The following is a 22894-nucleotide window of genomic DNA, read 5'->3' on the forward strand; positions in this document are numbered from 1 at the left end:
TCGACCCGCCGACGCCCACTGTTAGTTGCCCACTTAACCCGTGATGAACGGATCAAGCAGGGCTTCGGAGACAACAGCACGGTAGAAGCCTAAGCTGGTAGCGATAATGAACCGGCAGAACGGTTCTGATGGGGCCATGGTTTCGCTGACAGGATGTGGGGATGATTTTATTCGAAATCAATTTTCAGGTGAGGTCTCGCCACTGCAAGAGGCGCGGTACCTGAATAGATCGAGCGTTACTGCATTCGTCCAAGCCGCCAGCGCTTCGGTGATACCCGCAGCACCACCATCACACCACTGTGTCGTGATCACCAACGCGAAATCGTCCCACGTCTAGTTTGTCGTCGACCTACACGACGTGAAGGCGGAAGCAATGACGGTGAATATGGAAGAACTATCGAAGAGCCCAGGAACTTTATAATGTCGTCGTTAAGACTGTCGTCTTGGAGAATGTTTCACTACAGACTGCATCGCAATCAAGGTTTTATTACATTTGCACAACTTCACTAAAGACCAATCCAACCGTTTGGGTTTCAGTTCAAACCCCATCGTTGCATGTACCTACATTACACTCTATTAAGAGTACCAATCAACAAAATGGCCATCACCCACCCGCAAGGTCTCCGCCCACACATGCACGCAGCCGCCAGGGCTACCGCACCGGTGGTAGCGCCTAAACTTGGCCCTGTCTCGTCCAAAATATTACCAAGTCTTTTGGTACTAGGAGTCGGTTAGTTTCCTCCCCACTTAAACGATCTGCCTTTCCCTTACCTATCAATATACTGACATCAACGATACAGCTTACACCGTTGGCTCATATGTACGCTCGCAATTGACGCGCGAAGCCGGCACGATGGACCGCATCTTCGCTCAGCAAAACACGCCCGAGGTTGAGGAATCACGAAGAAGGGGCTTACAAGTCGAGACCAACGGAGACCCGCGAAACAGCCTTCTCAACTGCTTGGGCTGGTCTTAAAAAAACCTACGGAATAGAAAGGAATGATATAATTCCTATCTAGAGATTACATGGGGACACATACATCTTTGGAAAGGCTATTTGGGTCGATTCTTCAGATTCCCTTTTGTTACAATCTTCATGTCGCATAGATTGGGCGTTTTGGGAAAATATTTGGCATAGGATGCGACAATCGAGCATCGGTATTATTATTCGAGATACCTAGTGTAACTTGTACTTACACCTCGCTCTTACAGAGCACACAGTACATAATTGAGATTTCATTGACTCATTCAAAAATATTGCACCCCTTTTTGAACTGCATATGACTGCATGGATACACCAAGTAGCCAAGTTTTACTTCTTCCAATTTCCACCATGTAGCTACCTGTCTCAGATGTGCAATCCAAAGGAATCAAAAGGTTCGGAACCTTTCAGGCTCTCGCTCCTTCCCGCCGCTACCGCTATGTTTCGCTGCGGTGGATGGTGGCACCGCATGTCCGCTAGCAGTCACGGCGTTATCATCAGCGTTCTTTCCTCCCCCAATCGGATTGTCGGCAGCGCTGTGCAGGGAAGTGGCACCGATGCCACCTGCGGCGTGCTGTGATCTCTGCTCTGGATTCGGCACCGACGGGATCGTGTTCTGCTTTCCGGCGTCGCCAGGAACTTTAACGAAATCAACCAATTAGATTTATGTGCCCGCGAGGAAATACTTCAATAAGGGGATATTTGAATACGAAGAAACATACTGGTTGTGCCATCTTTGGCCATTTGGCTGAGATCTCCGCCTTCTTTGGACATTTTCTAGTCTACTTAATTGATCTCAATTTTAAGGCTTGATGTTTGAAGATATTTGTGTTTAATTAACTTAGGCAAGAAGGATGTCTAAAGGAAGATTATGTATAGTATTCTCAGGTAAGACTGAAGTAAACATCCTTATATCGCTATCATGATGTCATTATGAAGCCTCCTTTCCCATTATTGAACGTCATACAACTGGGTAGCATGTTGTGTTGGTGAAGTCGTCCGGCTCGCTTTCCACGCCAAGGTCTTTCAGACTTGTGCTCGTCTGGCAGATTGTTGCGTCCACAACCACAACATTAACCGAAGCATATGGCTTGCCGTCGCCCTTCCCTTCTATAGTATGGTCTAGGAGGGAAGGTGAGAAGTCGTCGAATTAGAAAAAAAAAATAGAGCGCCAACCTTGGAACTTTAAACTTATCTCGAGCACTTAACAATTTAGTCATTATCCGAGTTGCCATTTAAGCTTTCTAGTATGTCCGCAAGTTTCGTTAGTTTATGGCATTTTTTCTTACACGGCTGTAGTTGAATAAAATCTTATTACCCCCTTTTCAAGTTCATTTTGGCAGTCTCGTGTGTAGGAAATTGCGGTGGCAGTTTCGAGCGGGTTACCAAAGCTACTTTCCGAGCGTAGTTTTGAAAGACGACAATTATATGTCTAAACTACACTCGATCTTGAAGTCTTTCGCAATTAAGATTTTCGCAGGTGTCTTATTATTAATTTAAACAATCTCACCTGCTAATAATAGAACCGGCAAATCTTGAACTTTATATGTGAAACGTGCAACCAGATCGTCGGATTGTTGCTATGTGCTGGAAGTCGCTGGGTGTGACCTCATTGTTAGGTATACAAAAGCTTAATCCTCGTATCCTCGTAAGTTCAGCGCTCACATGCATATCTTCATGCTTGTCGTCATAACTTCATACCTAATTTTAAGCAAGTATTAATGATATTTAATAGCCTATTCTAAGAAAAATGATAGCACGATAACATGTAGATTTAGAAAGTTGGGATGAACACCTGCAATATTTGATGGTTCTAAAGTCAAGGATAAAATGCTGTACCTTGGTCCCGGAATTCGGAATTATTATCCTTGGCGCGCCTGCATAAAACAGGCTTCAACGGGTTCTCCGATTTCCCCGGGTTTGTTTTCACATGAAAACTCTTTCCCTTAGAACCCGCTTCTTGGCATCTAACCAGATTCGACTTTAGCATCAAAATCCCCTTACGCTACCGAGATCGCGCGCACTCCTTTCCCGCCGTTTCAATCACACGTGGACATCCATCTATTCGCAACATGATCAAACATATTACCAAAACAAGCAACTACTATTTCGAGGTGTTTTCACGCGCTGCATCGAGAATCGAATATAAATGCCACATCTGAGCTGCTGGAGGTTGAGTGAAGTCTTTGAAATTGTAAACGTGGGAGATGATGAAGTCTCACATGGTTCTTAGTAAAGCCGAGAACGCCTACTTAGCAGGGAGGTAAATATAGATGTTTAATATGCAAGTCATCACTCGTTTGTTTCATCTGACAACGCTGTTCCTGGATGACGCCAAAAACAGCAGTTGGCTTCGTTAGCTGTGTTAACTGCAAGTAGCTTAGGGGTGTAAAGGATCATGGGGGTTGCATCAGTTTCATTGGCTTAGCCACTCGCCTGGGCTTTGCCCCGGTAAGCGATTCGCTCCAGCTTCCTCTTATATCCTATCGTAGCTGTTTAACTGCTGCTGACTTACTCTAAGACGATACGATCGGCATAATTCTACTATCCATGGATGTAGCGCTGCCTCCTGAAGCCGCTGACAACGCAAACGCATGTGGGCAACGTTGCTTTTTAAAAGGGGCGTGCTGTATATATATTTCAACGTGTAAAAATGACGTGCGCTCTCTACTCAGCACGCCGTCGCTACTTTCTTTTTCACTATCTCGGCACGAGAAAATAGACAGACAGCGCTAGGATACAAGATGACAAGACAATCCAATCTTGCCGTCGGGGCTGCGCTCATTTCTGCCATCTCCGCCCTAAACCTCGATATAAATGATCCGGCTTCCGTTAAAAACATTGCGGCCCAAGTCGCAAAAGGTCTTTACACCTACCACGACCCTAGCTCAACAGCAGGCCAATTTAGACAGCCACAGCCATGGTTCTGGTGGGAATCCGGTTCGGCATGGAACGCCCTAATGGACTACACCGTCTACACCGGCGACGCGACATATAAAGCCGATCTCCTCTCCTCCCTAGCCAAGAACGTTGGCGCGAACTACGATTTTGCCCCAGCAGAACAACAAAACTGGGAGGCGAATGACGACCAAGTCTATTGGGTGTACAACGCCCTTAGCGCGATGGAGTACGGCTTCGATGCGCTTCCCTGCGAGACCACCAATGCCAAGGGCGATGACAGCTGTGCCAATTCTTGGCTTGCCATCGGTACGAACGCCTTTAACGACTTCGTGACGCGGTGGGATAAGGACAGTGCCACTTGCGGGGGTGGGCTAAAGTGGCAGTACGTCGAAACGGCAAATGGCTATTATTACAAGAATTCCGTATCCAATGGTGGGTTCTTCCAGACCGCTGCTCGGCTCGCTCGGTATACCGGGAACCAGACGTTCGGTGATTGGGCCACCAAAGTCTGGGACTGGTCCACGAGCGTCGGCTTCGTCAGCGCTGACTTCCACGTTTTCGACGGGGCGGGTGACGAGAAAGACGCGAACTGCTCCGCGATCAACAAGGACGAGTGGTCCTATAATATCGCGACCTACCTCCACGGAGCGGCGCATATGTATGCGTTCACCAACGAGTCGATCTGGGAGACGAGAGTCCAGGGCTTGCTTAAAGCGGCACAAGGCACATTCTTCGGACCCAATCCCAACGCCACCAACGTCATGTATGAGCAAAAATGCGAGGTGAGCTCAGGCTGCAATATCGATCAGACTAGTTTCAAGGCCAGTCTGTCACGTTGGCTCGGAAAGACGGCTGTATTGGTCCCGAGTGTGAAGGCGAGTATCGAGCCTCTGCTTCAGGCATCCGCTTCCGGGGCCGCGTTGAGCTGCAGTGGCTACGATAACTCGACTTGCGGCGTACAATGGTACACGGGGGCTTTCGATGGCCAATCAGACTTTGGTGTTGAGCTGAGTGCGCTTGAAGCCATCCAAAGCCTACTAGCGACGAGTGCACCCAAGCTGGCCATCAAATCTTAGAGACATGTTACAGGCACCCCTGTGAATGTATTGTACAGATAGAATGCTATTGCCATACTTACTGTTAACAGTTAATGTATATATTTATGGATAATGATATTGTATATAGGTATCAGTTTATTTAGTTACAGGTCAATTTACTTGGCCAATTATATATTATATTACTTGGAGTGAAACCCTTCTCCATAGAAGTCTTGCACGAACTCTGAAACCATGCATTGATTAATAGGACCCTTCTCCCATTTCTTTTTTCGGGTAGGTAGGCAATTAAACAAACCACACAGAACCATAACCTAACCCAAAAACACCTCCATTTTAGCGTCTACTTTCTAAAGACAATTATACTACGTTGCAATCCGTGTAACTACCATGGTTCCACAGCTTCCGTCCCATGACTGAGGCGATAGATATTCGTAACATAGAAGACGTATGCAAGAAATTTGACATGTCTCATTGGGTGAAAAGGGGGTTGGTGTAAGAGATGCTTGCAGTTTCCATTCAATTGGTCGTTCATTAGGTACTCCATTGCTATAGAAATATAGGTACCTATCCAATGGGATGGATTGAGTACCTAAGTACTCAATGTCAATACCTTAGTACGTATCCCTTCATAAATAGAGATAACCTTGGAAGTATAGGAAATTTACGTAGGTAAGTCTGAACGTCAAGTTAGCAATATTGGTCAGAACAACATCAAAGAGATATCAAATTCAAGTACTTAGGTGCATAAGATACGTGGTTTCTTAGCTAATTCTTCATTGCTATTATTCATTCATTAGCCTACAGTCATTCAAACTGTTTCTTAGAAGAAAAGAAAAAAAACCCTCAATCAAGTTTAGATCCAGTACGTGATCTCTTGTCCTCCTTGGGGTTCAAGTGATTACTTAAGCATGTAAGAAATATCGTCCTACTTGAGGAATCGGCGTCCACTGAGATATCGTGGCAACCCTCCTCGACATATTAAGTGGCTTTTGTGTCGTGTCATCGTATCGCAACTCTGTCATCGCAAAGCAATAGCAAATCATCGAACCTTCTAGGCGCACGTCAAGCTAAGGGCATTATGCAAAGGGCGAATCGGAATTATTCCTAGATCTAATCTCCATAGGATATTTGCAGAATGGCTTGATGATTCAAGTCAGTTGAACATACTTGAGTAACCGCCAACTATGTTGGATTTGACCTCGGCAACTCAATTCTAATTCATTATTGTTCTTTAATTACCGACATGAACAGTCAGTGCCACTTGATATCAATGAATTACCAATACGATTTCCACGTTCAAAGGCAGAAAGCCATATGGGGGTTAGGAGGGATGGATATATCGAGACTAGCCCCGGCCAATTCAAGCCACATTTAGTACCAAGACGGGTAGTTGCCTTGGTTGCATGGATCTGAGCAATGACGATGTTCACATACTCCTCTGGGAGCTGCTTTTCGGGTCAACGATGCATCATGAGTTACTTGACGCGTTATCCATCATTGTCTCACAAGTCAACCGCCAATTTAAACATACCTCTGCCTATGGTTCTAGACTCGAGTCTATACCTAAACTACCCGTATAGGTATGCTGTAGATGTAAGTACATATATGATACATTCTTATTTTTCGGCAGGTATTCTTCGTCGAGTTGGGAAAAAGGTGTTCTGGAAAGCTAGACATTTCAGATATCCGGACTTTTCTTCCCCCAAACCTATTGCGCCACTGTCTCTGCCGGTTTGTCTTTGTACTACACCGCATGGTATCTTCCGCCCACATTTCTCCTAGAGGCTAGACAACTAGACTGCACATCTTAGCGTTGACTACCTGATGTGATTGTCTGGGGTAGTGGGGGCTCGAGAGTGGCTTATAGACTAGAAATTGAGATAATGCTGTGGAAAGAATCGTAGGCTCGATCATGTACGTCGCGGAATCTAGTCGTGTATCGACACCTCTAATTCGTGCATCATTCCGTCTAAGAATGCACCCACGTGCTCCCAGCCGCGATATCAGACATGTATGAGCTTCCGGATTTCAGGGGTGCCATCCCTAGAAGTCTCTTGGTATGCGTGTTGGATTTCAGTGTAGATACGATTCGCACCATAATATGTACGCAAGGAGGAGCCGGTTACATAGATATATAGTAGTTCCCAAGACGAATAATACCTAGGTGGCTACTTAACGCGTATAGTGACTTAACTTACTCTATACTGAGAGCTGGATTTGTGAGAGTTATAAAGATCACCCAACAAGCACTAAATCGTAAGAGTCATCTCTCTATCATCTCACTATATGGAATATCACTAATCTACCTATATTAATTAGCAGCCTAAATCCCTTTCATCAAAGATGGGTTCGATCGAGAAGGTTGAATGTGTCGAAGTCCAAATCTCGCACTCGAGTAGCATCTCAACAAGCGAGAGCCACGAAGTTTCACATCAGTATACAGACGAAGAATATAAACGTCTCAGGAGAAAAATCGATAGATATCTTCTCCCTCTGTGAGTAATTCTTACAACTGTCATATTCTATTCAGATGATGACAATAAATCCACTCTCAAGCAACACATCATAATTTCCCATCATCACTCAATTCATCCGGAAGTAGTTGCTAACTATAATCGTAATAGCATGTGGCTTTGCCATGGCCTCCAACAGGTCGATAAGGGTAGTGTCGGCACTCAAGCAACCTTTGGTTTACGCGAAGATACAGGACTCGTTGGACAACAGTTCGCCTGGTTGACAACCATGTTCTACCTTACATATCTCATTTTTGAACTACCATCCGTTGTCTTGTTGCAGCGGTACCCTATGGGTCGAGTCTTGTCTTTGTATGTCATCTGCTGGGGAATTGTAGTGCTGTGCATTGGATTCGCTCAGAATTTTGCACAACTCGTCACCCTTCGCGCACTTCAAGGGATGTTTGAGTGCTCGATAAGTCCCGGGTTTCTTCTTGTCGTCGGCACTTGGTATAAGACCCGGGAGCATCCGTCGCGCGCCTTAGTCTTCCAAAGCGGGTTTGCTGGAATGAGCATAATGACCGATGCTATTGTGTACGGAATCGGGTCCGTAACGAATAAGAACCCGGATTTCCAGGCATGGAGATACATGTCTTTTGTAAGCCATGTTACTTGGAAATGTCCATAAAAATAAACTAACAACTCATAGTTCCTTGGTAGTGTCACAGTCCTTGCTGGCGCTGCTTGCCTCCTCTTTCTGGGCACGCCATCCGAGGTGCGGTGGCTTTCCGCCGAGGAGAAAAAGATAGCAGTAGCTCGTGTGATGGAAAACAATACAGGCCACGACCGAACGGGCTTCAAGGATTGGAAATGGGACCAAGCCAGAGAATGTCTGACAGATCCAACAGTAAGTGCTTATGATCTACTCCCTATCGTGGTCTTAGATCTCAGTATCTGACTACAAGACACAGTTCTGGTTCGCTGGACTCAACGCCACACTAAATGCAGTCCCTAATGGCGCGTTAACGAGCTTTTCGGGGATCCTAAACACTACTTTTGGCTTTAGTAAATATAAAACGATATACCATTTAAACCATTGCTGACATAAATACAGCAAATCTACAAGTGCTCATATTGAACATACCAAAATACTGTTTCACCGCACTCTACTTTGTCTTAGTCGGAGTTGTGGCCACTAAAAAGAAGAACACTCGCATGTAAGCACACAATCACCACAACTGTGCAGGTTGGGTACCGATCATCTCACTGTCGTGTTCTCAGGTGGATCATGATGCTTTCCAACATCACTCCAATTGTCGGCTTTCTCCTGATCGCCATCCTCCCTAACGATCCGCAATACAAGTGGACGAAGTGGGTTGCGCATTTTATAACGAGCCCTTATATTACTTCCACTTTCTTTGCGTGGTCGTTGGTCCCGTCGAATGTTGCCGGGAGAACAAAACGTACTCTTTGCACAACAATCACATTCGTAGGCTATTGTGTTGGAAATATGACTGGGACTCAAATTTTCAGGGCCAAGGATGCCGTAAGTTACACTAGTATGAGCTGAAAAGTGTTCAGACTAACAATGACTAGCCTAGATATGTCCCGGGACTTATCGCCTGCACCGTGTGCTTGACAGCGCAAGTGGTTGTGATTTTCGTATGGAGGATGGTGTATGTCATGCGCAATAGACGTTTGGATATGCGGATGAGCGAACTCGGAATTACAGAAGAGGATAGAATCAAAGCAGGTAAGGAGATAGGAGAGAGCGACTGCACGGATCTTCACAACCCTTTCGTAAGTATTCCGATTGACATGAAGTCATACTTAAACTGATAGTCTATACAGTTTCGATATGCGATGTGATGGAGCTCTGATAAGATAGATGAAGAATGAATTTAGTAAGTGTGTAACGAGGAGTCTCGTTGTTTGAGATGAGACTACAGGAGGATATGAATGCCCAGGTGTTGTTGGTTCATACTCCTATTGAATTGAAGTGTGCTATCGAAACTTGATAAGTACCTATTGGCGGTTGCTTTTTAGGTTAGAAGGAAAACTCGAGAGGAATCTCTGAATTGTTATTACCTATCTAGATATTCGGTAGTTATAACGCCCTGTTTTGAATGTTTCCGAAAAGTTTCCGGGGCGCCTCCTTGCCTTCACCTTACCGAGTCACGGAGACTCTTCGTAAAGTAATATGTGTCCGGCAACTTATTAATATCTCCACCAACTGCGATAGGGTCAGATATTGAGCATTTAAAGATTAAAATGCAACTTATATCACCGCTGGGTGGTTTACTTAAAGGGCATGTTTAACAGCTAAAATATTACCCTCACCCTCACCATCACCATCACTACTACCCCTTTTATATCAATTCCAATTTCAGATCTCTCTCCCTGAAAGCCTTGAGCGAAAAATTAACGGCATTTACCTCCAAAATGACTGACGTACTATCCCGTAAGGCTACGATCAAGTCATACTTCCAGCAAAATGCCTCCGAATACGAAAAGCACGTGGGAGGCACAAGCTCCCGCTTAGCCGCCGTCGCACTCTCCTTCTTGCCGCTGTCAAGCTATAATTCTTCAAGTCACATCTTAGACTCCGCATCGGGGCCAGGAATCGTGACCAAGCTTCTACTGTCACCTTCTCCGGAAGACATTTCGGTTCCCGGGCTACCAGTTTCGCCACGGCCGCGAGTAACCGGTATCGATTATGTCCCCGCCATGATCGATAATTTCAAGGCACATAAGGCTTCGCTCAATTGGGATACCGCGGAAGCGTTCGTTCAGGATTCGCAGGACCTCAGCCGATTCAAGGATGCGGAATTTGATGCTGTTGTTATGAGTCTAGGCATCTTCACGCTCAGCGACCCAGTGGCCGGTGCGGCAGAGATATATCGCGTACTCAAGCCTGGGGGCCACGTCGTGGTCACCACGTGGAAGAAGCGGCGAGCGGTGGATATCCTTCAGGGGGTTGTTGACACTATTAAACCTGATAGTGGGCTGAAGCCGATGTATATGCCCCCTGAGTGGTTGTCGAAGGAAAAACTCATAAGCGTCCTGGAAGGTGGCGGGTTCCCCAGCGATCATATCAAAGCTTCCGAGACCAGTCCCGATTGGGTATGTGGGTCTGAGGAAGAAGCTGTGAAGGGATTAAGATCGCCTCTGTGGACGTCGAAGATTTGGGAGGGATGGAGTTCGGAAGAGATTGATCGCTGGGATGACGAGATACGGAAGCAGTTGAACGATGAAGAAAAGAAGACGGGGACTATGGAGATGTCTGCTTGGATTGTTGTAGGTCAGAAGGTATGATGAGGGTGACCGTGAAATCTACCCCAGGTAGTACAAAGACTGGCGAATCTATATCTTCATTCATCGTATTACAATTGTATGATTTGTAAAAAGGAAACTCGAGAATTGAAATGGAGAAAAGAAAAAAGAACCAACCTCGCTTATCCGGCATTACGGAAGGTGAGATCTTAGTAACCGGGGTTTAAGGTTTAGCAAGGACCGGGGCAGCGGGGGGACGTATGGGGTATGTCCTAGCGCCCCCGCAAATTGTTTCCCGCTAATTGATTCGCACCATAGCCCCTATTTCGTGGCCACCAAGGCTGCTAGGTCATCTTTAGGTAGCCACCCTCCCATCTCCGGTCTGTTACACAACGCATAGTACACAGTAAGAGCCCAGGAAGGGACCATTCAGGGTCTAGTAAAGACCCGTGGATATCATCTCCTGGACCTTTCCATACCTCGGATATTCCCTTACATACAGGGGCTGGTCGACCTTCGTCTCATATTTATTCTTTCTTTGTTGCTCTATTGTTCTATCGCTCTCCGCAATGAATCCCACGCATACCCCCTTGACTTGTTTGCTTGTGTTTGTTTGTCGCTCTTAAATAAAAAAAAGTTTAAAAAACTCCGACGTATTCGAAAATGTCCGGACCGACGTCACGATTAAGAAACATTCTCAGCCATTTGGGCTCTGGAACAACCAACTCGGTAGCCAAATCGCCCGCTGGTTTCGATCATAGCCACCACATTCACCAATTATCTCCAACCTTTTTTCTTGAAAGGGCAGCTGCAATTGAACCAGATGCTCTAGCCATATATCATGTTACGGCAAATAACAAAGTTTTGAAAAGGCCGTACTGCGAATTCGCTGATCGCGCGAGAGGGTTGGCCTACTACCTCCTAAAACACGGCTACAAGCGAGTCGGTGTATTAGCGACTAATACGCCGGCATTCCTGGAGTCAATATTCGGCATTGTCGCCGCTGGTGGGGTTATCGTGCCCGTAAATTATCGGTGCGTTGTGAGAGACTCATTGTTATCATCATTATCGCCAAGCCACAAAATACAGCGCTCACAATTATGCAGACTAAAACCCGATGACATCACATACATATTCGACTTTGCTGAAGTAGATTCCATCATCGTTGATAACGAATATTTGTCGTTACTCGATGACTTCAAGAAGAGTCATCCAAATGTGCCGTTTATCGTTGACTTAGTGAGTGACCACACCTAATTTTATTGATTCATCTCAAATGTTCTTTTATTAATGAACCAAGGACACCGATGCGACCGAAGGCGAGCTCTCTGGTCCATTCGATGAAGCAGTTCTTGAAGGCTTGAATTATGATCGAGCACAAGGAAGCAAGGGATGGAGCGGTCTACATTCTCACGGTAATCACGAAGATGATATGATCGCCATTCCATTCACGTCAGGAACTACATCCAGACCTAAAGGATGCGTATATACGAACCGAGGCGCATACCTTGCATCAATAGCCAACGTGATAGAATCCGGATTGAATTTTGACAATGGGAGGTGTAAATATCTGTGGATTCTGCCGATGTAAGATTTCTCAATACGACGACTCCTTTGTGGTAGCTAACATATTCAGGTTTCATGCTGTGGGCTGGACGTTCCCGTAAGTTTTCCTTAAACTAGCGTCGCGTAGAAACAAGGTGCTTACTCATACAATGTAGCTGGGCGATAACTGCCGTGAGAGGTACTCACTATTGTCTCAGAAAAGTTGACTACCCGTTGATTTGGAAACTCCTCAAGGAAGAAGGTGTCACTCATTTCAATGCGGCGCCCACGGTGAATACCATATTGTGTAACTCAAAAGAAGCGGAAAAGTTGCCGCACCGAGTACGAGTCACAGTGGCGGCAAGCCCGCCGACGGCACATCTTTTTGAACAAATGGTATGTAACCAATAGGACCACCTCAGAGCATTACTAATGTCAGCACTTAGACAAATCTAAATCTACACCCAGTACATGTATATGGCATGACGGAGACATACGGACCAATCACAAAAGGCTACTACATGCCGCAATGGGACTCACTCCCTAACTCAGAGAAGTACGCGAAGATGGCTCGCCAGGGACATGGTTTCGTAACGAGTCTCCCGATCCGCGTGATTAAGGCAGATCAGCCAGAAGGTGTTCTCATCGATGTGGCGAAAGACGGAAAGGAAATCGGCGAGATCGTTTTCTTCGGTAATATCTGTATCAAAGGATACTACAAGGATGCTGAAGCGACGAGAAAACTCTTCGCGGGTGGTGCCCTGCACTCTGGTGATTTGGCAGTTTGGCACCCAGATGGAAGTGCGCAGATTCAAGATCGAGCTAAGGACATTATCATCAGTGGTACGTTTCCGTCTTTCAGCTTCTATTCAACGCATCGGATTTCGTTCTCGGTGAGAAAAGTGCTAACACGTTTAATTAGGAGGGGAGAACATATCTTCTGTCGCGCTTGAGAGTCTGCTAGTACAGCACCCCGACGTGTTGGAAGCAGGTGTTGTCGCGGTGCCGGATTCTCATTGGGGTGAGAGACCGAAAGCATATCTAACCGTTAAAGAAGGGAAGACGTTAGAGCCCCAAGATATGATCAATTGGTGTCGTAGTCAGGACACGATCAGCAAATTCATGATTCCGAGGGAGGTCGAAATCGTTAAAGAACTGCCGAAGACGAGCACAGGCAAGATTCAGAAGAACGTCCTGAGAGGGTGGGCAAAGACTGGAAGGTCGGAAGTGTAAGTTCTGTAATCGTGGCTGCACTGCCAATTGTATCTATTTAGAGGTATTTGGGCGCCAGGGAACATCTCGAGAAGAGTATATCGGGTGAAAGCCAGGGTACGGCTATCTTGGGACGGATTTTCGAAAGTTCTATCTCGTACGTTTTCGAGGTCGGAAGAATGAATACCTAGGTAATGAATCCACGACATAATACCACGTTACACAAGCCCCTTTCTGCTATTCCGTAATCTGGTAGGGCGGCCCAAGTTTATTCTTTCCATCCACGTCCTTGAACGTCAAGTCACTAAAGACTTCCTCGATTTCTTTGAAGGTTCTGATCTATTCCTCGTTAGTATGCTGGTCCATTTTCCAAATTCTCCGTCTACTTACATTGACAGCAACGACTTCCCTCTCAATAGGACGATCCGACTCGGAGAAATCGATCAGCACGCTTGTACCGCATTTCGAGCAGAACCTATGAGATTTCAGACTGTTGCCGAAGCGATATGACGATAATTCGTCCCATCCCGACTGAAATTTGACGTCATCTCGTTTCGGGTACACCAGCAGATATCCGTTTCTCGTGCAGATCGAGCAGTTGCAGCGGATCACTTTGGAGGAACGAATATCAGGCAGTTCCGCCGTGAATCGCGTTTTTCCGCAGTGGCAATTGGCCTGGTATGTGATCATAGGCGCTTCGGGAGTTGCCATCATGGATGAAACAGAGAGGTAAGAAAGTTGGGCGGCTTGATAATCGGAAAATTAATTCTAGGCGCATAAGTTCTTCTGCGGCAAGATAACATCTTATACGTACCTAGGAAATATTGGTATCGCATCTTCAATGGCGTTCAGGGTTACGAATTAGGAAGCTACAAATGTACCTAGGCATGAAGATAATGAAAGAAGTTTGAAAAGGGGCTAAGCTGGGGGGTCTGGTTATCTAGTGCAAAAAGACATGCATACAACACCAGGGGTTCGTTGGTTGATTATAGCTTCAATTATCTGCCCGGGCAGGGGGTTAGGAAATATCTGGGGAAGTGGTCCATCAAGATCACATAGGTACTAGGTACCTAGGCTAGCCAAGCACTAGGTCAACCCACTCCCTGTCCTGCAACTCCCATACCCGTTTCTCAACACGTCCTAGACCTTTCCTATATGCAACACCATCTCTCCATTCGACCCAAAGCACATAATAGTATTCGTAATAAAGACCACTTTTTGGCCTTTCATCTAGATCCCACTCTTCCAACGGCTGCTTAAGGGGTTCGATGTCCCTCGAGTCGTTGCGAACACGACCGGATGCAATTTCTACCAGTTCTACCTTGATCCGATAATGTCCATTCCGATCTGCTTCTTTAAGTAAAGGTTCATGTAGCAGTAGTGCTCCGGCCCAATTACCTCCATGGTCTCGAAGAGATACCATGCCCCCTCGTTTCAACCCAGGAATTTCGAACCCCTCAGCTGCCAGTAGCCAGCTTCTCCTAGTCTTGCAAGCTATAAGGGGAGCGAATATCTGTGCTTCAATACGCTGGCCCATCTTCTTCGTCGGGAGAGGATACCAGAACTCTGATTCTGGCTCGGAGTCGTGAGTGTAGAAACACAAGGGTACTGCTTGCGGCTCCGGCTGGATTGCACGTTGCCAAGCAGCGACAGATAATGGGTCTGCTATGCGATGCCGGGTCCAACCTGTCGGACAAGGCTCATCCAGCTTGTTCGAGAACTTGTTCTTATATTCGTACCAGCAATCCTGTATAGTAGTTCTCTCACCATCCCGTTTCTCCAACCAACTCCATTCAACGAGTGGATATACCCTCTCTAAAGCAATTCCAGATCCTCTCGCAGAGCACTTTTTAGCAAAATCGATCGCCAGCTCTGTCCAGCACCATATGCTGCCTTTCCAGCCTGCCCAGCTCCAAGACGGAAGGCAGGTTCTCTCACCAGGACGTTTGGGCGTCCTGCGACTCAAGATTGAGGTTGGTTTCCATAGAAGACCGATATGAAATAGTAGCACCGGAAGACCCGAGACGAATCCGCCATAATACGTGCTACTAAGCGCGGAAGCAATCCCAGAAAACGCAAACAGGGCATCTTCTGGAAATGTCAAGTCTTTGGTGTTGTATGTCATGATGATTGTACTCAGCTGCATTACATCGGGTACAGCTTTGGCAAAGATTCTGGGGCTAGCACCACCGCCATTCCCAAACTCCTTTGTGACTTCCTCCTGACACTCCCAACGGATCGAGTCGTTATCAAAGTTGATTCTTTTCTTTGAGAAAAGAGCCTCCTGGAAAGTCCATCCCCGTGTGTTCCAGATAGCTGGTTTCTCATTGATTTTCTGTCCGTGGGTCTCAATGACCTTAGTACCTCGGATTAATGGGTGGACTACTTGCTTCAATGATCTTGGATCAGATATTCCCTGTAGGCCGCATAGACCGCTATCTGCATCCACCCCACCCAAGGCGACAATGGTTACTGTCGCATTAGCATATATAGCAGCCATCTTAGCAATCTCGACAAGTTTCTGTTCATCGTCCTGGATAACACAGAGCGTGTCTACCCATAGATACCTTTCTCCTAGCCTTTGAACGAAGGACATCGCATGCCGTACCGTCTTCGGTATCTGAACACTCGTATTGCCTTCAGCTAGTGAAGAAGGCTTCCGTAACTGATCCACATTCTCCCTCAAGGTCATGAAAGAAGGTACCCCACCCCATACATAACTCAAAGCCACATATGTAGTTGACGATGAACATGGGACGAGACATTGTAGCCATGTATCAACAACCCATGAAGGGCGCTGTGAAGACATATGGCCGAAGTTCCCAATAGCAGAGCATTTATGAGTCTTATCACACGCCTCCTTCCACCTCCGAGGAAGATGATAATCGATCCATTTCGAATTGACAACCCTACCCCACCATGTCGATGGGCAACGAGGCGTAGGGAGTAACCGCAGCTCCCCAGACTCTAGGAAGTAAAAGTCCCGGCCCTTTTGAGCAAAGATCTTGATGTGGTCAAGACCTCTAAATCCTAGGATCTGAATACCGCTAAGCTGAGAAAAACTAGAGTCGATACTTAGAGATCTGGCGATTAAATTCAAGTGATTTTCACAACGCGTGTCTTCAAACAGTTTGGGAAGCTCAAGGTTGAGATGATGACGGATATCTCCTCTTAAATCAAGAGGCATCGTCAAGAGGGAAAGTATTCGCTGGCATATCTCGCACTCCTATCATGTCTTCATCGTTAGAATCAAGAGATACTAGTGAATTGGCAAAATTATTGACGTACATTACGTGTTTTCATCTCTCGTTTCTTAGTAGCGGCCTGGTGGCGAACTGTTCGTCTTTTGCGCGCAACTATTTGGCGTCTCTCAGCCATTCTCTTCCTCTCCCTCTTTCTTGTCTTGTCAATTGAATTTCCACGCAAACTAGAAGGTGTAAATCCAACATTATGACTCAATTAATTGAGGAACACTGGTTGGCTTTTAACTAGGCTGACTTCAATGTATGTACTCAAATAAAAAAAAAGCCTTGTAGCCCCCTGTCAAAATCCTCCAGTGATATTCCAACCACATCTCGATACATATTCAAGACCTCAACGTTAAATCAAGTTTAAAACGGGGATCAAAAGGAGAAGAAAAATATTCAAATAAAATTAAGAAAAAAAAACATACAACACCGGGGATTCGCTGGTCGTCACCGACCCAACTACTGATCCGGCGGTAGCCAGCTTATCTATGGGAGAGCGGACGGGATCCCGAGTTTTCTAGCTCCTATGGTCGTATGTGCTAATTCTATGTAGTATTAAGATTTATATACCTACCAGGTATCTAGCAATTGAAAGCGCAAACGCTAATGCTCGCATAGTGTGACAAAAAGAGAGGGGAAACTCGAGTTGAATTCAAGCTACTACCAGCCCCAGATCTTGAACAACCACTCAACCATTACGACAACTCATAGACCACAAAAATCACGAAATATTCTCTAAGGTTCCCATAAACGTGATTATGATTCGCCATTTATCAGTTGACAGGTCTATTTTAAGTATCTAGGTACCTCATAGGAGAAAGACCACGCATTTTTCATTAGGTGTGTACGCAATCTCACCCTAATTTTTTGCAGCCTCTCCAAATTCACTCTCCGGCAAAGCAAATACCTTATACGTCTGCAAGTCACTCCCAAGCAAACAAACCCGCGGCGGTATACTACCTCGTTCCGAGCTAGCCGCCTTAACCTCCATGAATGCCGGCGTAAAGCTAGGCTCGCAAGGTACTTCCATGTTCGTGAATACGCTGGTAACTTGATCGTTGCTGAGGACATGAGGGGTCACAACGTCCCCGGGGCTATATGGTTGGTAGCCCAACTCGTCGGACTTGTGCGGTATACTGATAATCCGCGGTGATTGGCCTAGTGGAAATTAGTGGCGGTCAAATATTGAATGCGTGGTCTGCAGTTACCCTTTGGCGCCCATAGGACGAGTAGACTGTTGTTACACAGGAATTTTAGATTAAGCACTGTTCCGTCGCCAAGGTCCATGCAGGAGACCGAGGTTATGACCGAACCACTTATCCCGTTGTGTACGCTCATGGCCGTTCGAAATATGTATACTAGTACAAGTGTCAATATTTGCGCATATCTATAGTTAAAGGGCGGCTCATACCGGTGCGGTCTTTCTTCTCTGTTGTAAGAGCTGTGTACGTCATCGCTTGAGGCGTATCCTAAAGCATCTAGGTCAGCACCAAATCGGCAGCAATTGATACATATTCGACGCCTTACAGAATTAGAAATGACAGACATCGTAACATCGATCATAGATATGTTACTATCCAATTTGATAGTAGTTGGCTGGCCAAATCGCACACTCCGTTTTTCGGCTTCTGCGATGCCTTCGAATATTGCATCAGCCTTGTCGTCCATATATCCGCACAGGAATTCAACCTGCGAGAATATGCTCTCATCAGGCTGCCCGGAATCTTGCTTCTTGATCTGCTTGCTAAGTAGTTCTAATAGAGAGCTTCCACCTTCGGCTTGCTGGCGACCTTTCTCTGTGTTTTCTGCGGCGACGTTACTAAGATGATGCCGCAAAGGACTGGCAGGCATATATTGTTGGATGTAAGCTAGAATCTTTCCATGTTCCATTGTTGCCTCTTTTTCTGTTAGCTCATCTGTCCCTGATGAAGATGCGAGCTTATCGATCTCGTGACGAAGCCAGATTGAGAAAGATTGGAACAGTTCTAGCTCTTCCATGACGAGTAATAGGATCTTGTTCCCTACTAGCATTAAGCAGGATACAATATCCATAATTCTAGTAATCTGCGCGCCGGTGAAGCCGGTCTCGGCCTTCGACTCATGAAACCTCGCAATGCCGAGGAGACGACTGAGAATAATACCAATGCGCTCCAGGGCCGGAAGAAAGTTCTCGTGGACAAGACTACGGAGTGCCTGCAGGCCTGACACAACTGCTTTATCCCAGCGTTTATGGCCCTATAGTAGATTGTTAACCTCTGGGAAACTCAAAAGTTGCTATACACATAAGGATAGCGGCGCACTTACTCTCTCAGCTAATTGATCAACTAGCCATTCTCGGACATCTGGAAACGTGTGACCTGTGACAACTGAGTGGTACAGCGCCTGTCCAATTGTCATTTCACCATAGTTTCCCGACTCTCGTAACGTCTCGTTGATGCTGTTCAAAAACTTGGTTGGAAGCTCTCGAGTTGACTGCCACTCATGTATCATATGCATCTGCACCTGCTTGACATATCTTAACAGCTTTTGTAGAGTTGTGGTCTTCGAAGCTAACAGGGATAGATTCTCTGGCGAGGAGTGGATGAAGGTCAAATCCATAGGAATGAGATACACAGTTGATGTCTTGTTGTCTTTAGATGGTTTGAAAACCAAAATGTGTGTTGATAAGTCAGGGTGAGAGGCATGGTGGCATAGTTGTAAAAGAGTATTCCTCCCCGAAGACTGTGGCAGAGCATAGTTGAAAGTCCCGATGATAAATGAATCGTAGATACTGACATGTACTCGCCCATCGTCAGTGCCAACAATCATGACGTCGACTTTATCGCTGTCATGGGGGGCGAAGGGCTGGAATAAAAATTCCAACGATGCCCTAGTAGTAAATACGAAGGAGTCATCACCTGAACCACCCGATGCAGGTAAAGGACTAAGCTTTGGAAGAGCGGTCTCCACTTCAAGAAACGTAAGCTCTCGAGGAAGATCCACGACGGGGTTTTTGCCGCTTGGGAATAGTCCCTTGGGTAGAACGTCTTCTAAGGACAGTGATGAAGAGATAGAAGCTGAAGCTGGGCGTCTTCCAGCATTGTTACGTCCCCAACCAACGCAGGTGATCCGAGATTTGCCCGTCTCGCATATTGGCATTTGATGGACGGCCTTATTCGTCTCCAAACCCATCAACCTCACCACTCCATCGCTCCATGCAACGGCAAGGAACTGGCCTAAGGCTTGTTAGTTACGAGGCGTTGCTTCACTTTGGTTTAAGGGATAGCATACCGTCAGCTTTCCAGCAGAGGGCTTCGACATTGTCTCGTTCACCACGCTGGCTGCTCTTTGTCACAATTTGGCTATTTGATCGCCAAATTTGGAGGGTCTTTGGCCCAGCGGCGCCGGCAAAGAGTTCAATATGGGGGTTATATGTGAGAAGGCCGTTACGCAGCCTGGGATCAAGTCGCGATTCACTGAGGAGAGTGAGCTTAATTGGTTCAGTCATGATTACTCTTGAGAGCAAGGACTTTGGAGATATCCGATAAATGGCTAATCATTGTGCATCGTTCACGAATTAAGGTCGATCGTGTTGTTGTTTAAAGTTACAGATTGCGAGAAATTGTTTCCTTCAAGTTGCTTCGAGAATTGATTTTACTTGAGTGGTAGTTGCCGTCTTTTATGTCGCGTGCCTTAATTTGGTGAAAGTTTACTGATACAGTGCACTAAATTTGGTAGTCCCGCAACTGAAGATAGGCACTACATAACGGTATTATGGCACATAATACGGTGTTATTTCTAGCCCATAAACTGTGTCTCATAACTCTGCCCATTATTCTATATTCTATATTCAACTCCAGGGCTGTCAACATTGAATATAAACTACATATCTAATACCTAGGTGTATTAGATAGCATATGTACTAATATAAGCATTTACGAGGACGATCTATTAAATTAAGAAGAGAACACAATGCATTCACAATTCATTACTAGCAGCATGCTCTATTTAGACCATTGCTCTATATAACATCACATAACAACTCCTTTTAGTGGCCGTCATCTCATACTTGATTCGTCAGTACCCACCCAAAAGTGCCTTTACTCGACCAAATACGAATCAGCTACCGATCTGATATCTTTGGAGAATGTCACCTCTTCATTTTCTTCTACCAACGACACTGACGTAACCTATAATAAACATTAATATAATGAACTACTCGGGATGTGGAGGATGTATAACTTACGTCAACGTCAATAAAAGGAGTCGTCTTCGAGAACCGTACTTGCATAGGGAAGAACTCATTTTCGTCATCCGCCTGAGCATCGAATTCAAATGAGCCATTGGGGTTATCGTCACTGATTGTACCAATAGTCCATTCGAGGCTATCTCCCGATACTTCGTATGTAGCATCAAAACTAGACACAGACGGTTCGCTTGTAGCGTACGGGATGACCACGGAAACATCCTTTAGAGTGTCACCTCCTGTGAGCTCATACTCGACTGTGATCGTAAAGTTGCCTCCTGATCCCTTATTCACCCAAACCGTGAAGCTAATGGGCAAAGCACTTGTGTCATCCGTTTTTGGCGTAGCTCGCCATCTCAGAACGCCGACGGCATTGTTGACAGGGAAGCCACGGGCTACATTGCTCATCTGGATGACCTTCGAGCTTGTGAAAAGGCCGCGGTCAACGTTTGGATGAGTTCGGAACTGAGCACCGTGGGATGCGTTCGCCGCAAGATCGAGCTTGATCTTAGTTAAGCTAGGATCCGAGATTCTGAGACTTAGGTCGCCGGTCACAGTCAAAGAATTGAGCGAACCTTCCCTCGATAGCTTCGCAGTAATAGACTCGTTTAGAGTGACGTGGATTGCGTCGCGATCTAATGTGGAAGAAATCCGTGGAGCGGCGGGTTCGGCAACAGGGGTGGGAGCGGATGGTACTAGCGGTGACTCGTCTACTTCAGCTCCCATGTCCCCCCGGACGCGCTCGAACATATCTGTTGTTTTCGACTTCTTGCCTAGCTGCATTCCCTTGCCCTTCATCACGGTTGTCCTATGTTCTTGTTAGCCTCGAATTCCTCCATATCTATGATCTTTCATACTTATGTGTCTTGTTCTTCTCAGCCTCGTAAGTATCGTACGTATCTACAGGCGTGGGTCGGGTAGGGGGAGTGTATGTCGGGTACACCGGCGTTCGAGGCGCGCCAGGACGGCCACTCCTCGCGGATTCTTTTCGTTGCAGCTCCAGTTGCTTAGCCTTTCGCTTACGCTCCTCGGTGGCTTCAAGTTCCTTATTCTTGAAAGATGTCAGCACAATAGCGAGCAATCACAGGAGAATAGTAACATACTCGCGCGATAATCTCCTGGATACGCTCCTCGTGACTTTCCATTTCTAAGAAGGTCTTGATCTGGCTGATGGTGAGATTTTCCCTGTAACCGAGAGAGACCAATTCATCGAAGGCGCTGAGAAGTTCGTAGGCATTCTTAACAATCTCCCGCTCGTCAAGGGTCCTACACGTGCTAGTAACCACTTGGGCAAATAGGTGAAGGGAGTCGATATCCTGTAAGATGTTGGACTGGCGGTTGGTAATGAGAACCATGTAGAGCTCGTCGAGGGGTTGGTAGACGAAGCGAACATTGTCCTGCTCGACGGTCGTGTGCTGGGTTCCGGAATCGGCGAGCTTGGGGAAGGATGCTAGAAGTGCTTCGATTCGCGATCTGGGCATCTCACGAAACTGCCTCGAAAGGACAGCTTTCCCGCCTCGAGTGCAGATGGATGCGGCTAAGACGACCTAGTGTAAATCAAGAGATTAGCAAATTCAGCTACAGTATTATGGGATTAGATATTACCATGTCGTATTATTTGAAGCGCAGCTTCAGTGGAAAGAAGAGAAAAGAGTGAGAAATCGAGTTGTCCCGCGAAAGGGAAGTTATCTATTATTCAGAGGCTAGCAGCTATTCTAAGGTTATAATGTTCCTAAGATGAGCATTGAAGCCAATTCACTTGGATGGAAATGTGGTGCTTGGCCAGGTTACACCAGCCCCTTGTCAAGCCACATGTTCAAATTCGTTGGCTACAGTGCAGCTTGGACCGATATTTATCCGAAAGTATCTATGTACCTTTAGATGGGCAAGAGCACTGAGATCTGAGTGGCAAGTGGGAAAGTGGAGCGTGCCAGACTATGGCAGCTGCAGCCTGCAGGGTTACCTAAAAGTTAATATCCCGCTAACCTTGGACCTTA

The 22894-nt window shown here is 46.2% G+C and overlaps 10 protein-coding genes across 10 annotated transcripts; 5 read left to right on the forward strand and 5 right to left on the reverse strand.

Annotated features, from left to right (window-relative positions):
- Positions 1-597: 597 nt before the first annotated feature.
- Positions 598-1217, forward strand: GGS22DRAFT_195231 (uncharacterized protein; the record flags this gene model as incomplete). Its single annotated transcript, XM_047965635.1, has 2 exons — positions 598-730; positions 801-1217. The coding sequence occupies 2 exons, from the start codon at positions 598-600 to the stop codon at positions 974-976; spliced, it is 309 nt and encodes a 102-aa protein (XP_047817378.1). The 3' UTR covers positions 977-1217.
- A 153-nt stretch (positions 1218-1370) lies between these two features.
- On the reverse strand, positions 1371-1756 carry GGS22DRAFT_190203 (uncharacterized protein; the record flags this gene model as incomplete). The annotated part of the gene is made up of 2 exons (XM_047964948.1): positions 1371-1621; positions 1705-1756. 2 exons carry the CDS (start codon positions 1754-1756, stop codon positions 1371-1373), a joined length of 303 nt encoding a protein of 100 aa, XP_047817379.1.
- A 1327-nt stretch (positions 1757-3083) lies between these two features.
- Positions 3084-5135, forward strand: GGS22DRAFT_32728 (glycoside hydrolase family 76 protein). Its single transcript, XM_047966819.1, has 2 exons — positions 3084-3433; positions 3504-5135. Exon 2 carries the CDS (start codon positions 3727-3729, stop codon positions 4957-4959), a length of 1233 nt encoding a protein of 410 aa, XP_047817380.1. The 5' UTR covers positions 3084-3433; positions 3504-3726; the 3' UTR covers positions 4960-5135.
- A 2149-nt stretch (positions 5136-7284) lies between these two features.
- GGS22DRAFT_195233 (MFS general substrate transporter) lies at positions 7285-9263 on the forward strand (the record flags this gene model as incomplete). The annotated part of the gene is made up of 8 exons (XM_047965636.1): positions 7285-7436; positions 7566-8052; positions 8104-8301; positions 8366-8459; positions 8509-8611; positions 8676-8940; positions 8991-9194; positions 9246-9263. 8 exons carry the CDS (start codon positions 7285-7287, stop codon positions 9261-9263), a joined length of 1521 nt encoding a protein of 506 aa, XP_047817381.1.
- Positions 9264-9441: 178 nt separating this feature from the next.
- On the forward strand, positions 9442-10849 carry GGS22DRAFT_167298 (S-adenosyl-L-methionine-dependent methyltransferase). Its single transcript, XM_047961968.1, has one exon. It carries the CDS (start codon positions 9837-9839, stop codon positions 10707-10709), a length of 873 nt encoding a protein of 290 aa, XP_047817382.1. The 5' UTR covers positions 9442-9836; the 3' UTR covers positions 10710-10849.
- Positions 10850-11153: 304 nt separating this feature from the next.
- GGS22DRAFT_167299 (acetyl-CoA synthetase-like protein) lies at positions 11154-13695 on the forward strand. The gene is made up of 7 exons (XM_047961969.1): positions 11154-11701; positions 11774-11906; positions 11968-12254; positions 12304-12330; positions 12389-12608; positions 12659-13055; positions 13135-13695. The coding sequence occupies exons 1-7, from the start codon at positions 11331-11333 to the stop codon at positions 13443-13445; spliced, it is 1746 nt and encodes a 581-aa protein (XP_047817383.1). The 5' UTR covers positions 11154-11330; the 3' UTR covers positions 13446-13695.
- GGS22DRAFT_190208 (glutathione-dependent formaldehyde-activating, GFA) lies at positions 13662-14135 on the reverse strand (the record flags this gene model as incomplete). Its single annotated transcript, XM_047964949.1, has 2 exons — positions 13662-13763; positions 13815-14135. 2 exons carry the CDS (start codon positions 14133-14135, stop codon positions 13662-13664), a joined length of 423 nt encoding a protein of 140 aa, XP_047817384.1.
- Positions 14136-14398: 263 nt separating this feature from the next.
- GGS22DRAFT_167301 (HET-domain-containing protein) lies at positions 14399-17036 on the reverse strand. Its single transcript, XM_047961971.1, has 2 exons — positions 16713-17036; positions 14399-16650 (listed from the first exon to the last, which is right to left on the reverse strand). Exons 1-2 carry the CDS (start codon positions 16800-16802, stop codon positions 14500-14502), a joined length of 2241 nt encoding a protein of 746 aa, XP_047817385.1. The 5' UTR covers positions 16803-17036; the 3' UTR covers positions 14399-14499.
- A 369-nt stretch (positions 17037-17405) lies between these two features.
- On the reverse strand, positions 17406-20325 carry GGS22DRAFT_32767 (anaphase-promoting complex, cyclosome, subunit 4-domain-containing protein). The gene is made up of 6 exons (XM_047966820.1): positions 19943-20325; positions 18977-19887; positions 18200-18907; positions 18084-18141; positions 17881-18030; positions 17406-17830 (listed from the first exon to the last, which is right to left on the reverse strand). Exons 1-6 carry the CDS (start codon positions 20157-20159, stop codon positions 17532-17534), a joined length of 2343 nt encoding a protein of 780 aa, XP_047817386.1. The 5' UTR covers positions 20160-20325; the 3' UTR covers positions 17406-17531.
- A 282-nt stretch (positions 20326-20607) lies between these two features.
- GGS22DRAFT_32786 (uncharacterized protein) lies at positions 20608-22636 on the reverse strand. Its single transcript, XM_047966821.1, has 5 exons — positions 22503-22636; positions 22001-22444; positions 21755-21948; positions 20898-21705; positions 20608-20841 (listed from the first exon to the last, which is right to left on the reverse strand). Exons 1-5 carry the CDS (start codon positions 22503-22505, stop codon positions 20752-20754), a joined length of 1539 nt encoding a protein of 512 aa, XP_047817387.1. The 5' UTR covers positions 22506-22636; the 3' UTR covers positions 20608-20751.
- Between the last annotated feature and the right edge of the window lie 258 nt (positions 22637-22894).

Source organism: Annulohypoxylon maeteangense (assembly GCF_022496945.1).
Source record: "Annulohypoxylon maeteangense strain CBS 123835 unplaced genomic scaffold GGS22scaffold_12, whole genome shotgun sequence".
Classification (NCBI taxonomy): domain Eukaryota; kingdom Fungi; phylum Ascomycota; class Sordariomycetes; order Xylariales; family Hypoxylaceae; genus Annulohypoxylon; species Annulohypoxylon maeteangense.